General features: G+C 45.4%; 1 protein-coding gene across 1 annotated transcript; it reads left to right on the top strand.

Moving 5' to 3' along the window:
- Positions 1–11,054: 11,054 nt before the first annotated feature.
- LOC136544765 (non-specific lipid transfer protein GPI-anchored 20-like) lies at positions 11,055–12,173 on the top strand. The gene is made up of 3 exons (XM_066536826.1): positions 11,055–11,464; positions 11,570–11,647; positions 11,751–12,173. The coding sequence occupies exons 1-3, from the start codon at positions 11,107–11,109 to the stop codon at positions 11,954–11,956; spliced, it is 642 nt and encodes a 213-aa protein (XP_066392923.1). The 5' UTR covers positions 11,055–11,106; the 3' UTR covers positions 11,957–12,173.
- Positions 12,174–13,138: the final 965 nt, after the last annotated feature.

Here is a 13,138-nt window from a genome sequence, read left to right as displayed (position 1 = left end):
CGACCGTCGACGGCGGCTCTGGCTCCACCATCTGCGTGTCGACGGTGGCCAAGGGCACGTACTGCTTCGACACGAGGACCAACGAGTGGCAGCACGCCGGCGACTGGGTGCTGCCCTTCGACGGGCGCGCCCACTACGTCCCCGAGCTCGACGCCTGGCTCGGCTTCAGCAGCCGCGCTGACAACGACACCGGCCACGACCACCAGCTCTGCGCCTCCTCGGACCTCGCCGCCGCCATGGACGCTCGCCGAGCGCCGACCCTGGATCACGTGTGGGAGGACCTCGCCCTGCCTAGGGACCAGGAGAAGATGAAGCTGAGCCCGCGCTTCGGCGAGTTCGAGATCGAGAGGTGGAACGAGTGGTACCCGTACGGCTACTACCCGCACGGCGGCCACCACCTGATCAACCTGGGTGGAGGCAGGTTTTGCGTCGCCAAGGCCTTGCGACTCAAGCAGATGAGACACTTTGAAACTTACTGTTACTGTGACGATGAACCAGATGAATTCGCTACAGAAGACCTTGTTGTGCTCGGCGGCGTGGAGGTGCTTCGCGACGGCGGCGACGGAGGAGGGCCGAGGATGGTGAAGCATAAGTCCAAACGTTACAATTTGACCAGCGACGCCGACGAAATCAAGTGGGTTCTCTGAACAATCCTGGCATCCAGCTTCGAGTCTAAACAGTCAGTAATGCATTAGCTTCATGTCTCAACAGTCAGTAATACTACAATGTGATCTGGAAATCGAATTGTGTCATTGTTTACCTATTATAGATAAAAATTATGGATTCTCTTGTGAGTTGTCCTTTTAATTGTACTAGTTGATTGTGTAAGATCGTGGCCTGAGAACTTCTAAAAGTTTAGGCACAAAATTCCATATTTTCAAGCTATGCCATACAGGATTTCAGTGGACAAAACAACGCGAATATTTTCACGTTCAGTACTGGTCCAAAAGGTAAATTCCAGGTTTCGTCATCCCAAGCCTAATCTATCTATTTCATGACAAAGAATGTTATAATTCTAGGTTTGAACTAAGTCAAACTTATAAAAAATGCTATCAATATTAATATCTTCAAATAGATTTATTATAAAAGATATGTTCCATGATTCAAATAATAATATTTATTATGCATCATAAATATTAGTACCTTTTATTTTATACTCCCTCCGTTCCTTAATATAAGCCATATAGATTTTTAAAGAAAATTCTAAAATATAGATACGTATCAGCTCCCACGCCGATTAGTTTGGAAACCTTCCCACCGTACATAGCACATGCCCCAACCAATCTCTTAGATTTAGGAAGCAATCTGATTGGGAGAGAGAAGATGGCCTGATTTTCCTTTTTTTTCTCGGTCTCACATCTTTCCCCAAGCCGTGCGTTAATATTGGTGCTAAAAACTATATAGCTTATATTAAGGAACGGAGGGAGTATATATTTAGATAAAATTGAGATTCATTCACTCCAAAAACAAGAATGCCATTCTTTTTTAAGATGGAGTGTATTTCTATTCTATATTAGTAATATATACAACTAGCACAGTGTCCGCCATAGTTAATACGATTTATACATATATGAACTTTTCATGTTTAACATCAGCAATGCAAACAACAGCTATATTGTTTGTTGGTTTCATATAGTTGCATTCCATCGCAACACATGGCAGTTTGGCAGCCAAACTGACACGATCATGCAGTTCTCTGTCTGTTGGCGGATTAGGATGATTGACTTTATCAGGGCAGTTCCAATGAAAGAAACTGGTAGTTTCTATAACATAGGATACCGCACCAAAAAAGCATTGTTTTCTAACCTATGGTTTCTATGAGTAATAATTATTTTCTCTTTCTCTCTCTCAACTCTATATTCTTCCTCCAATAGGAGTGCGACACGAGCTCCCTAGAAACTGGTGGTTTCTCCCCAATGGCGATTTTATGGTTTCTTGGTGCATTGGGTCAAGAGTAGACCTGATTTCTTCATGAAGAAACCATTTCTATGATTTTTGCTCTCTTTCTTCATTAATTACGTTGCCATATCAGCGTTTTGCCTACGTGGCAAGTCATTTAATAAGGATAGAAACCATCATCAATGCACCATTGGGACTGCCCTCAATATCCATATTTATTGGTTCATCTTTTTAATACAACGTGAGTGTGTGCATTCATAAATGTTAGGTGCGTGCGTGTATGTGATCTTCTTTTAAGATATAAGAGTTAAGAATCATTTTGTGAAACACTGTTGAAGTGTATAGGAACAGTAGAGAGTTGAAAGTAAAAGTGAAATTTTAACTTTATTGATAAACAGTGTACATATTTATAGAAGTTCTATTCAGTAGTTCCAAGGACTCGTGGGAGAGCCCCGCTGCCACAGCAGAGAGTAGAAAGTAAAAGTGAAGTTTTAACTTTACGGATGAACAGTGTACATATTACAGAAGTTTTATTGGGCAGTCCCAAAGACTAGTGGGAGAGCCACGCTCCCACAGTCCCACGCTAATTGTCTTTAGGGACAGTTTTTTTTAGTCCGTGGCTAGCGCCCGGACGGACACCCACGCGCAGCCCACTCTATTTGTCTTCGCCTTGCCCCATGAGTGTACTCTGCTCCCGTCTCTGTGCCCGTCGGTCCTTCCCCTGACCCCTCCTCTCTCTCCGACTCTCCGCGCGGACGACACTCGGGAGCCGGGATGAGCGGCTGAGGACGAGCACGCCCCAACCAGCAACACTCCCGTCCGATGGCCCCCAGCGCCCTCGCCACCCCAAACATTTGGAACATCACTTGCAACATGTGTGTGAAACACATGAAACATAAAAAAATACTTGCAACATGAAACCACTTGCTGCAACATAAGACTGAACCAGATGAAACATTTGAAACATACTGTTGTAAAATATGTGTGAAACATATGCAACATCCAAATCAAAATTGATTGCAACATATGTCTGGAAACAGATGAAATATTTTGAATAAACGCTTGCAACATGTCTCTGTAACACTTGCAATATATGCAACATCCCCCGATCTACTTTTCCAACATCAAGATGAAATAATTGCAACATACATCTGAAACGTCTAAAACACTTGAAACATACATATGCAACATAGGGGAGGGAAGGCTGGGTCGATCGATTCCAGCCGTCAGGATGGGAGCTGGCAGCGAGCCATGGCGCGCGAGCACCACAAGTACCAACCACGCTCGTTGGTGCCCTTGGCTCGGCTGGGGAAGACCTGAGGCGCCACGGCACGTGCACCCCAGCGGCCATGGCTAGTGTAAGGAAAATGGACCCTTGGCCCATTTACTTTGGATTTTGGTGTTTGATGACCAACACAACCAAATTAGACTAATGAATTTGCAAGTGTTTGTTTTGTAGTTCAATAGAGTGTAAGACGTGACTTGGACGAAGGCGACGGGATTATCCGATGATCAACACCTCAAGCAAGACCTTAGGAGCACAAGAAAAGACCCAAGAGATCAAGCAAAGTCCAAGCATGAAGATTGGAACCAAGCCGTACGTAAGATCGCGAAGAAATGAGCTCACTATGGTGACCGGATGCAGGACCAGACGCTGGACAAGCAACCGGACGCTGCGACCGGACGCTGGGCAAGTGGCTCGGCAGACAGGCGACCGGACACTGGACCGGACGCTGGCGGCAACCGACCGGACACAGGACAGCAGCGTCCGATTGATTACAGTAAGGTTCCAGAGCGGCAAACCTGTGACCGGACGCGTCCGGTGGTAGGCGACCGGACGCTGGCCAGCGTCCGATCAGTGTATTGCCGGCTCAATGGTCGAGACGACCGGACGCGTCTGGTCAGGATGATTCAGCGTCCGGTCAGTAGCAGTTTCGCGGGAATTCGACCCCAACGGCTACTTTCTCAGTGGGACTTATAAATACAACCCCCAACCGGCCATTTAAGATAAGTGGAGCAGAGGAAACATACCAAGGGTGTTGATACACCATTTTAGTGATCTCCACATGCATAGTGCTTAGTGTTTTATTAGGTGATTAGCATAAGTGCTTTGCAAAGTGCTTAGGTTGATTAGACCACCGCTTATGCGCTTGCTCTAGGTGTATGCCTATGTTTAGTGAGGTTTGCATACCTCTTGCCACCCCGTGCTTGCGAGCACAAGTGTTGTACATCGGAGGGGCTTAAAGTCTTGCGAGATCACACCAACCGCGTTTGTGGTGTGGCCGCCACCGTGTACCGGAGGGAACAAGGCCCGTGGCGTTTCGGCCGGAAGCTTGATAGTGAAGACGGCGGGGAGCATCCAGGAGAGGCTTGCCAAGAGGCACATCGGAGACCCACTTACGCATGGAGAAGGCCCGAGGCTATCCATAGAGTTACCCGACCGGGAGCTTGGCCCTTGCGAGGGGCTCCAACGAGGACTAGGGGGAAGCTTGCGCGCTTCTCGATACCTCGGTAAAAATACCGGAGTCGTCGACGGGAGTTTGCATATCTCTACCTTGCTCTTTAGCTTCCGTATTTACATTGATTACTTTACTACGTTTGCGGTAGAGATAGCAACACACTAGCAAAACCGTAGTTGCACATCTAGATAGTTTATCTATTGCATAGGTTTTGCTAGGGTTAGAAAAAGAGGCCATAGTTTAGAGTTAGAATTTTTAAGTTGCCTAATTCACCCCCCCTCTTAGGCGTCACGGTCCCTTCAATTGGTATCAGAGCCGGTTGGCTCATATTTGGACCCTTGGCTTAACCGCCGTTGAGCCGACGCGATTGTAGAGTGGTTGGGATGGATACCGCTAGGCCTCCACAATTTGACGGCACTAACTTCCCATACTATAAAGCTAGAATGACTTGCCACCTTAAGGCGGTTGATTTGGGTGTATGGAGAGTCACTCGTGACGGGATGAAACCCATCAAGAATCCTGAAAAACCCACAAAGAGTGATGAAAAAGAAATGCACTTCAATGCTAGAGCTAAAAAATGCTTGTTTGAATCACTTAGTATGGATGTTTTTAACCAAGTATTCACTTTAAATACGGCACATGAAATTTGGTTAAAACTCCAAGAGCTCCATGACGGCACAAGCAATGTCCGTGAGCAAAAACATTGTCTAGCAAAGCAAAACTATGATTCCTTTACTATGAATGATGATGAGCTTGTTCGTGATATGTATTCTCGTTTGAATCTAATTATCAATGAGCTCTATTCTATAGGATTATTAAAGCTAGATGATGCGGACATCGTGAGGAAGATCATCTCCGTGCTACCACAAAAGAAATATGCAAGCATCATCACCATCCTTCACAACATGGAGGACTTGAGCAATATGACCCCGGGCATAGCCATTGGCAAGTTAGTGGCATTTGAAATGTCACGTAAGATGGGGCAAGAAGAAGCTTCTTCATCAAGCAAAGGCAAAGCTCTCGCTTGTAGCGAGAAGAAAAAGATGAAGGGTAAGAAAGTTGAGTCAAGCTCAAGCTCAAGCTCCTCAAGTGAAGAAGAAGAAGATGAGGATGATGATGATGATGAACAAGAATCAAGTGATGATGATCAATCTTCCTCCTCCACCTCCGACCTTGATGAAGAATCAATCAAAGTTATAAAAAAGGTGGAGAAGATGATCGTAAGGCTTAATGTCAAGGGTGTGCCCATCCAAATTCAAGACCTCATTTTCACTAATCAAAGAGACGAGCAAAGAAAGAAAGGATGCTATGGATGCGGCGAGTTGGGGCACTTTGTGGAAGTTTGTCCAAACAAGCCCACACCCAAGGCAAAGAAGAAGGCGTGCAAGAACAAAGCCCTCACATCAATAAGGTCATGGGATGATTCCTCAAGTGAAGAAGATCATCACAAGAGGCGAGGGCGCAAGCACTCATCATCAAGCTCTTCTCGTGTGTGCCTTATGGCATGAGGTAATGAAAGCTCATCCTCTAGTGAGAGCGATAGTGATGATGATTTGCCTTCTTATAATACAATTATGCAACAAAATCTTAAATATGCTAAAGTTTGCACTAGTCAACAAAAGAAGCTCAAAAATTTAAAAGAAGAGCTAGGTAGTTCACAAGAAGCATACAAAAATTTGCTTGAACAATATGAAAACTTTGCAAATCTCAATGTTGAACTATCTACTAAAATTGAGCAACTTGAGGCTAGTGCAACAACAAATGCATGCACAATCAATGATGAGCAACTTTTAAAGAAAAATGAAAAATTAAAAGAAAAGTTAGCTAGCTCACAAGAAGCATATAATTGTTTGCTTGCTAAAATGGAAACCATGTGCAAACATTATGATGAGCTAACTAATAAAGTTGCTAATCTTGAAGCCGTCAGCACAAACCCCACCAAGGCATCTAAAAAGAAAAGTTCTATCTTTAACATGTATAAAAAGGATGCCTCTACTTCTTGTAATAATTTATGTTTAGACTCACCTTTATGCAACCAAGTTTGTGTTGAGAAAGTTATTGTAGATACATGCACACAAGAGGTTGCAAAGGAGAATGAGCAACTCAAGTAAGAAGTAGCTCGCCTCACCAAGGACTTGACTCAAGTGAAAGGCAAGGCGAAGCAAACCCAACTTCATCAAGATAACACCGTCAAGAGAGTGAAGAAGCTTGATGAAGGACAAACCGTGGTTTGTTACATGTGCCACAAGGAAGGTCACAAGTCCTATGAGTGCAAGGTGAAGAATGGGGGAGGAGCAAAGAAGAAGGAGAAAAAGCAAACAAGCAAGCTCTCCAACACCTACACCAACAAGGTGGACAAGAAGGCCTCCACACCTTATCTCTTGAAGAAGAAGAAAAATGACAAGGTGGTGGCCATCAAGGTGAACAAGCAAGCCAACAATGGGGTCAAACGCTTTTGGGTGCCAAAGGAAATCATTTCCAACATGAAGAGCACCAAGAAGGTTTGGATCCCGAAAGGGAAATAAGAAGTCCGTCGGAGATCGGGGAATTTGGAGACTTGGCAAAGCTTGGGTGCATTTCATGGGGTGCATCATGATGGACAAAGTCATTGCCAAGTAGGTTAGTAAATACTATGGATCCAAATTCCCCTTCCCATGTTAGGTAACTAGATGTCTTTACTTTCAATTAGTATTCATTTCAATTGGTATTGTTTTTCAATTGATATACTCTTAAAGCATCTAGTTATCTTTCATGCCTAATGTTTGCATTTACATGCTTAAATATTTTTTCATGCATTTAATAGGTATATCATATGGTAGGCTTGCTCGGTTTCAATATCAACCCTTGAAGCAAACCTACATGGTTTAAAATTGTTTAGGAGCACGGCACATAGCTTGTTTTACAATTAATTATCTAATATGTGCCAAAATCCAAATTGTAGATAATCTCTCCCAAATATCATCTTTCAAGTGGTATTTTGATACTTAAATCAATGTGCACAAATTTTATAAGTATTCAACACTTGTGTGCACAAATTTAGAGGGAGCTTAATCTATAACTTGGATCCTTTGAGACTAACACTTGTTCCAATGGTATTTTTTTTAAACCTATCACATGTGTAGTAGTCTCATTGTAAGGAAATTGGAGTCCCCGGAGTTAAGCATCATTCTTCAATTGGCATAATCATGTTGATTTTATTTTATATTTATATGCTTTCTCCATGCATTATATAGATTAAACTCTCTTGTACAATAAATTGCTAATTATGCATATGCTTTGCTTTATACCATATGTATGCATATATTTAGGGGGAGCTTAGTCTATATAATGTGAGAGTCAAAATTTTGTGATCCATTTCACTCTATACACAAAGGATCACGAAATTGGACCCTCCCTTGTGCTACTAATGTCTTCCTTTTCGGCGTTGGATGCCAAAGGGGGAGAATTTGACGGACCAAAGACAAGCATTTAGTTACAAGTAGTAATGGTCTGAGAAAGGAAGGGAAGTAAATTATGGGTTAGTCTAAGTAATGGGAGATTTTTTTTAGAAAGCTAGGCTTTAATCCATAATATCACATGGGGACATTTGCAAGGGCAAGACAAGCTTTTAAGTAAAGTTTCAATTAGTATCTATCAATTAGTATCATATAACATTGCCCTTTGCATTGCATCCTAGCAAGTAGGTAGTTTTTTTTAACTTCCGAATTCTTATTATTTGCTTGCTTTGGTCGTGTTGGCATCAATCACCAAAAAGGGGGAGATTGTAAGGAAAATGGACCCTTGGTCCATTTACTTTGGATTTTGGTGTTTGATGACCAACACAACCAAATTAGACTAATGAATTTACAAGTGTTTGTTTTGTAGTTCAATAGGGTGTAAGACGTGACTTGGACGAAGGCGACGGGATGATCCGATGATCAACACCTCAAGCAAGACCTTAGGAGCACAAGAAAAGACCCAAGAGATCAAGCAAAGTCCAAGCATGAAGATTGGAACCAAACCGTACGCAAGATCGTGAAGAAATGAGCTCACTATGGTGACCGGATGTAGGACCGGACGCTGGACAAGCAACCGGACGCTGGGCAAGTGGCTCGGCAGACAGGCGACCGGACACTGGACCGGACGCTGGCGGCAACCGACCGGACGTAGGACAGCAGCGTCCGATCGATTACAGTAAGGTTCCAGAGCGGCAAACCTGTGACCGAACGCGTCCGGTGGCAGGCGACCGGATGCTGGCCAGCGTCCGATCAGTGTATTGCTGGCTCAACGGTCGGGACGACCGGACGTGTCCAGTCAGTAGCAGTTTCGCGGGAATTCGACCCCAACGGCTACTTTCTCAGTGGGGCTTATAAATACAACCCCCAACCGGCCATTTGAGATAAGTGGAGCAGAGAAAACATACCAAGGGTGTTGATACACCATTTTAGTAATCTCCACATGCATAGTGCTTAGTGTTTTATTAGGTGATTAGCATAAGTGCTTTGCGAAGTGCTTAGGTTGATTAGACCACCGCTTATGCGCTTGCTCTCGGTGTATGCCTAGTGTTTAGTGAGGTTTGCATACCTCTTGCCACCCCATGCTTGCGAGCACAAGTGTTGTACATCGGAGGGGCTTGAAGTCTTGCGAGATCACACCAACCGCGTTTGTGGTGTGGCCGCCACCGTGTACCGGAGGGAACAAGGCCCGCGGCGTTTCGGCCGGAAGCTTGATAGTGAAGACAGTGGGGAGCATCCGGGAGAGGCTTGCCGAGAGGCACATCGGAGACCCACTTGCGTGTGGGGAAGGCCCGAGGCTATCCACGGAGTTACCCGACCGGGAGCTTGGCCCTTGCGAGGGATTCGTTGCGAGGGGCTCCAACGAGGACTAGGGGGAAGCTTGCGTGCTTCTCGATACCTCGGTATAAATACCGGAGTCGTCGACGGGAGTTTGCATATCTCTACCTTGCTCTTTAGCTTCCGCATTTACATTGATTACTTTACTACGTTTGCAGTAGAGATAGCAACACAATAGTAAAACCGTAGTTGCACATCTAGATAGTTTATCTATTGCATAGGTTTTGCTAGGGTTAGAAAAAGAGGCCATAGTTTAGAGTTAGAATTTTTAAGTTGCCTAATTCAACCCCCCCCCCCCCCTCTTAGGCGTCACGGTCCCTTCAGCTGGCTCAGCGGTGCGCCCAACGGCGGTGGGTGACGGACGGATGGCGAGGGAGCGAGCAGCACAGATGACTAGGATGCAGGTGAGCGGTGCAGGGAGCGAGGGCGTGCGGCGACAAGTGATAGCGGAAGGGCACGGCATGGCATCCCGATGAGTGCGCGGTGGGGGAAGTCACGGACGGACGTCCATATTGGATCATTATCGATTTTTTAACATGGTTGAAGGTCTATAGGATTGACCAGCAATTATAGGTTCAATTTTCAGTTCGTTTTGCACAAGTGCATCCGAGGGGATTCGACCCCATGACTTCTCGCCTCATGCGTACCACCACACATCACAAACACTTGTGACTACATATATGGTGATATCCATATGTACTAATACGTACAAATCTTATATAACTAATATTTCAACTCGTAATTGATTTAAATGGAAAAAAATTTAACTATAAAGTTCTAGATCTCGTCGAGAACTACAAATTTGATATAGTGTGTCTCCATTCAAGGTCATTTGAAAAATTCAAAAATTTGAAATTCAAAATCTGAGAACTTAATATAAATATCTGGGCCCCTGAATGATTTCGAATAAAATTTTTACCACTATAAAGTTTTAGATCTCGTCGAGCTCTACAATTTTAAATAAATTGTCTTCAACCGACTTCTTTTGAAAAATTATGAATTTATTTGTGCTCCAACTGCAGCCATTTCAGAGGGGAAGTCAACCGCATGCAAACCCATAGAAATCACCCATTTTTAGAGGCGGTTGTTATACGTAATTGTCTCAGGAAATCATTTTTTTAGGGTGGTTCTCCTATGCGAGCCGTCCCTAAAAATAGATATATTTTTAGAAACTGTTTACTTAACCGAACACTCCCTTAAAAATGTATTTTCAGTTACGGTTTGTAAGCTACGGTGCTCATGATGCTAGTTAAAATTGCTTGCTAGCGTCTGTAAAAGCCATTTCTGCAGTAGTGCACTGCGGAGAAAACGTGTGCAAAGATTTTGAAAGAGGTATATATAGTTAGACCTAATGCAAGAATTTTTTTTATACTTAATGCAAGAATATTGTACATATATATAATAATGTTGCCCGTCAAATGGTAGATGAAGATGACTAGAGGTAGATGCAGATTTAACTTATTAGCCCATGCTGTATGGATGTTGACACTCAGAAAGAAAGTCTTTGTTCGTAACAGGTGTCATCCTAAGAAGTTGAAAATGGTGACACTTTATCCCTTAGCTTAGCTTGTTTTTTCGTGAGAAACCAATTTAAGAAATAATTTGGTGACGAACCCTTCCTACCTGAGCTGGTCGGTCTCCCATCTTGGTGACGACACTTTTGACAAATGCAAGAGAATACTATATAAAGATTAGTTACGGTAGTTATGCTACCATGACCAACTTCTGACGAACCAACGCAGACACCTCACAAGTCACAACCACATTCCACTCATGCGTCATGCACCCAGTCCTCTTTTTTTATCACTATGTGTACATATAAACACGAGCGAGCACATCTGCAACGACGCATCGCATCAGCCAGCAAAGTAGAGCTCTGTCGTGCACGGAAGCATAGAAAGAGAGAGATACGGTCGATGGGCATGACGACGACGACGAGGCTAATGCTCACCTTGGCCGCCGCGGTGGCGATGCTGCTGCTGGCCTCGCCGGCGCTGGTGTCCGGGCAGCCCGGCGCCGGCGTCGCGGGCGCGGTGTCGTGCACGGCGTCGCTGGTCACCAGCTTCACGCCGTGCCTCAACTTCATCACCAACGGCGGCGCCTCCCCGACCGACGACTGCTGCCGGTCCCTGGGCGCGCTGACCAAGGCGAGCGCCGGCTGCGCCTGCCTCATCCTCACCGGCAGCGTCCCTCTCGGCGTGCCCGTCAACCGGACGCTCGCCGTCACGCTCCCCAGGGCGTGCAACTCCACCTCTCTCCAGCTGCAATGCCGAGGTGATCCATCGAGCTGAGCATTCACTGACTAGCTAGTATAGCACTATAGCTAGCGTCCATTGTAACATTGCTAAAGTATCAATCCTGTGATGATCTTGCTTGCAGACGCGTCGTCAGCTCAGAGCCCAGCTCCAGGCCCCGTCGCAGATGCGCCTGCGCCGTCCATGTTCATGGCCCCGTTGCGTAAGAACCTAGCTACCTTGTCAGAACATGGTTAGAGTTTTTTGTGTGTGTGGAAATGTTACTGATGAACGCCATGGATGGTGGTTTCCTTCAAACTGGGCAGCACCAGCGACGGCGGCAGCGCCGGAGCCTGAAGCACCGGCGACAGCTCCACCTGTGGAACCCACGGCCACGGCGACGCCACCGATCAGCCAGGTACAGACGAAGCCGACGGTTGTGCCCAGCGCCGCCTGGAGAGCAAGCTCGGACGTGCCAGCGACGGCTGGTTTTGCACTGCTGCTTGCAGTTCGAGCTGCGCTGATGGCCTGATGTGTGAACGAATGTTTATGTGATCCGTCCTTGGCAGTGGTTAGCTAAATAACGGAGCACTGGAGTGTCTTGGTGAATATTTTATTAGCTGAGTATGTATTATTTGTTTGTTACTAAATTGATGTTCTGAATTGGCAGTACCTGTATTTTACCAGATTTCTTTCACGTTGTTTGAGCCTTTGATCATCAGCACTTGAGCAGAATAAAGTACTGTTATGGTGGAACATATATATTTTGTATTGCCTTCACCAACAAATATTTTTGGAAAAAAAAACATACGGTAATGTTGTGGCCACGGACGCTAAAAAGAACTCTCTGCTGCTGCGCTCCGCCTCCACCGCACCGCCCATCTTCCATACTCCGCCTCCACCGCGTCGCCCGCCGTGGCCACCTCCACAGAGCCGGCAAGCATTCACCACGGATGCTCTAGCAACAGCAAGCAGCCAAGCATGCAAGGAGAAGAGCTTCGTGTGACGTCACCCTACTGGCGAGTTGCCCGCGCCGCTGCCGCACCGGCGAGCTCCGCGCCGCCGCCAACCTCTACACCGCCGACGAATAGCCTCCATTCGTCCAAGCAGCAAGGTGACATTGCGCTGAAAGCGCTTGTTGCAAGCATACGTTTCAATTGTTTCAGATATTTCAGAGGTACGTTGCAATTGTTTTATATCAATGCTGCAAAAGTAGATCGGAATGTTGCACATGTTGCAATGACTATACACGTATGTTTCAAGTGTATGTTCTAAATATTTTATCAATTTCAGATATATGTTGCAAGTGTTTTATTTGGATGTTGCAAACATGGATCTGGATGTTGCATATATATGCAAATGTTTTAAGTGTTTTCATACGTACGTTGTAAATATTTTATCTGGATGTTTGCATATGTTTGCAATGGTTACACATGTGTTTTCAAGTTTTTTCTGCTGTTTTGCAAGTGTTTTAGACTATGTTGCAAATGTTTTAGCTATTTTCGATGTATGATGCAAGTGTTTCATCTAGATATTGTAAAAGTAGATCGGATGTTGCACATGTTGCAATAGAACCCACCTGCTACCGCTGCTGGGGCGCCGCGCCAAGTGGGAGTGTAGACGGTCCCAGCGTGCAGTTGGATGCCACGGGCGACGTCCGGGCAGCACGACCCCGCGTGGGCGCGAGAAACTGGGTGCTGACAATCCCGAAAAA

The sequence above is a fragment of the Miscanthus floridulus genome, chromosome 3 (genome assembly GCF_019320115.1).
Source record: "Miscanthus floridulus cultivar M001 chromosome 3, ASM1932011v1, whole genome shotgun sequence".
Lineage (NCBI taxonomy): Eukaryota > Viridiplantae > Streptophyta > Magnoliopsida > Poales > Poaceae > Miscanthus > Miscanthus floridulus.
Note: the sequence above shows the minus strand (reverse complement) of the source record. Positions and strands in the feature narration are given on the sequence as shown.

What these genes read in the sequence shown, in the direction of transcription:
- LOC136544765 (XM_066536826.1), top strand. Translation starts at nt 11,107, where the DNA reads ATGGGCATGACGACGACGACGAGGCTAATGCTCACCTTGGCCGCCGCG. An exon ending in TCTCCAGCTGCAATGCCGAG is followed by an intron (nt 11,465 to 11,569) that starts GTGATCCATCGA and finishes TCTTGCTTGCAG; the next exon opens with ACGCGTCGTCAGCTCAGAGC. An exon ending in CATGTTCATGGCCCCGTTGC is followed by an intron (nt 11,648 to 11,750) that starts GTAAGAACCTAG and finishes CAAACTGGGCAG; the next exon opens with CACCAGCGACGGCGGCAGCG.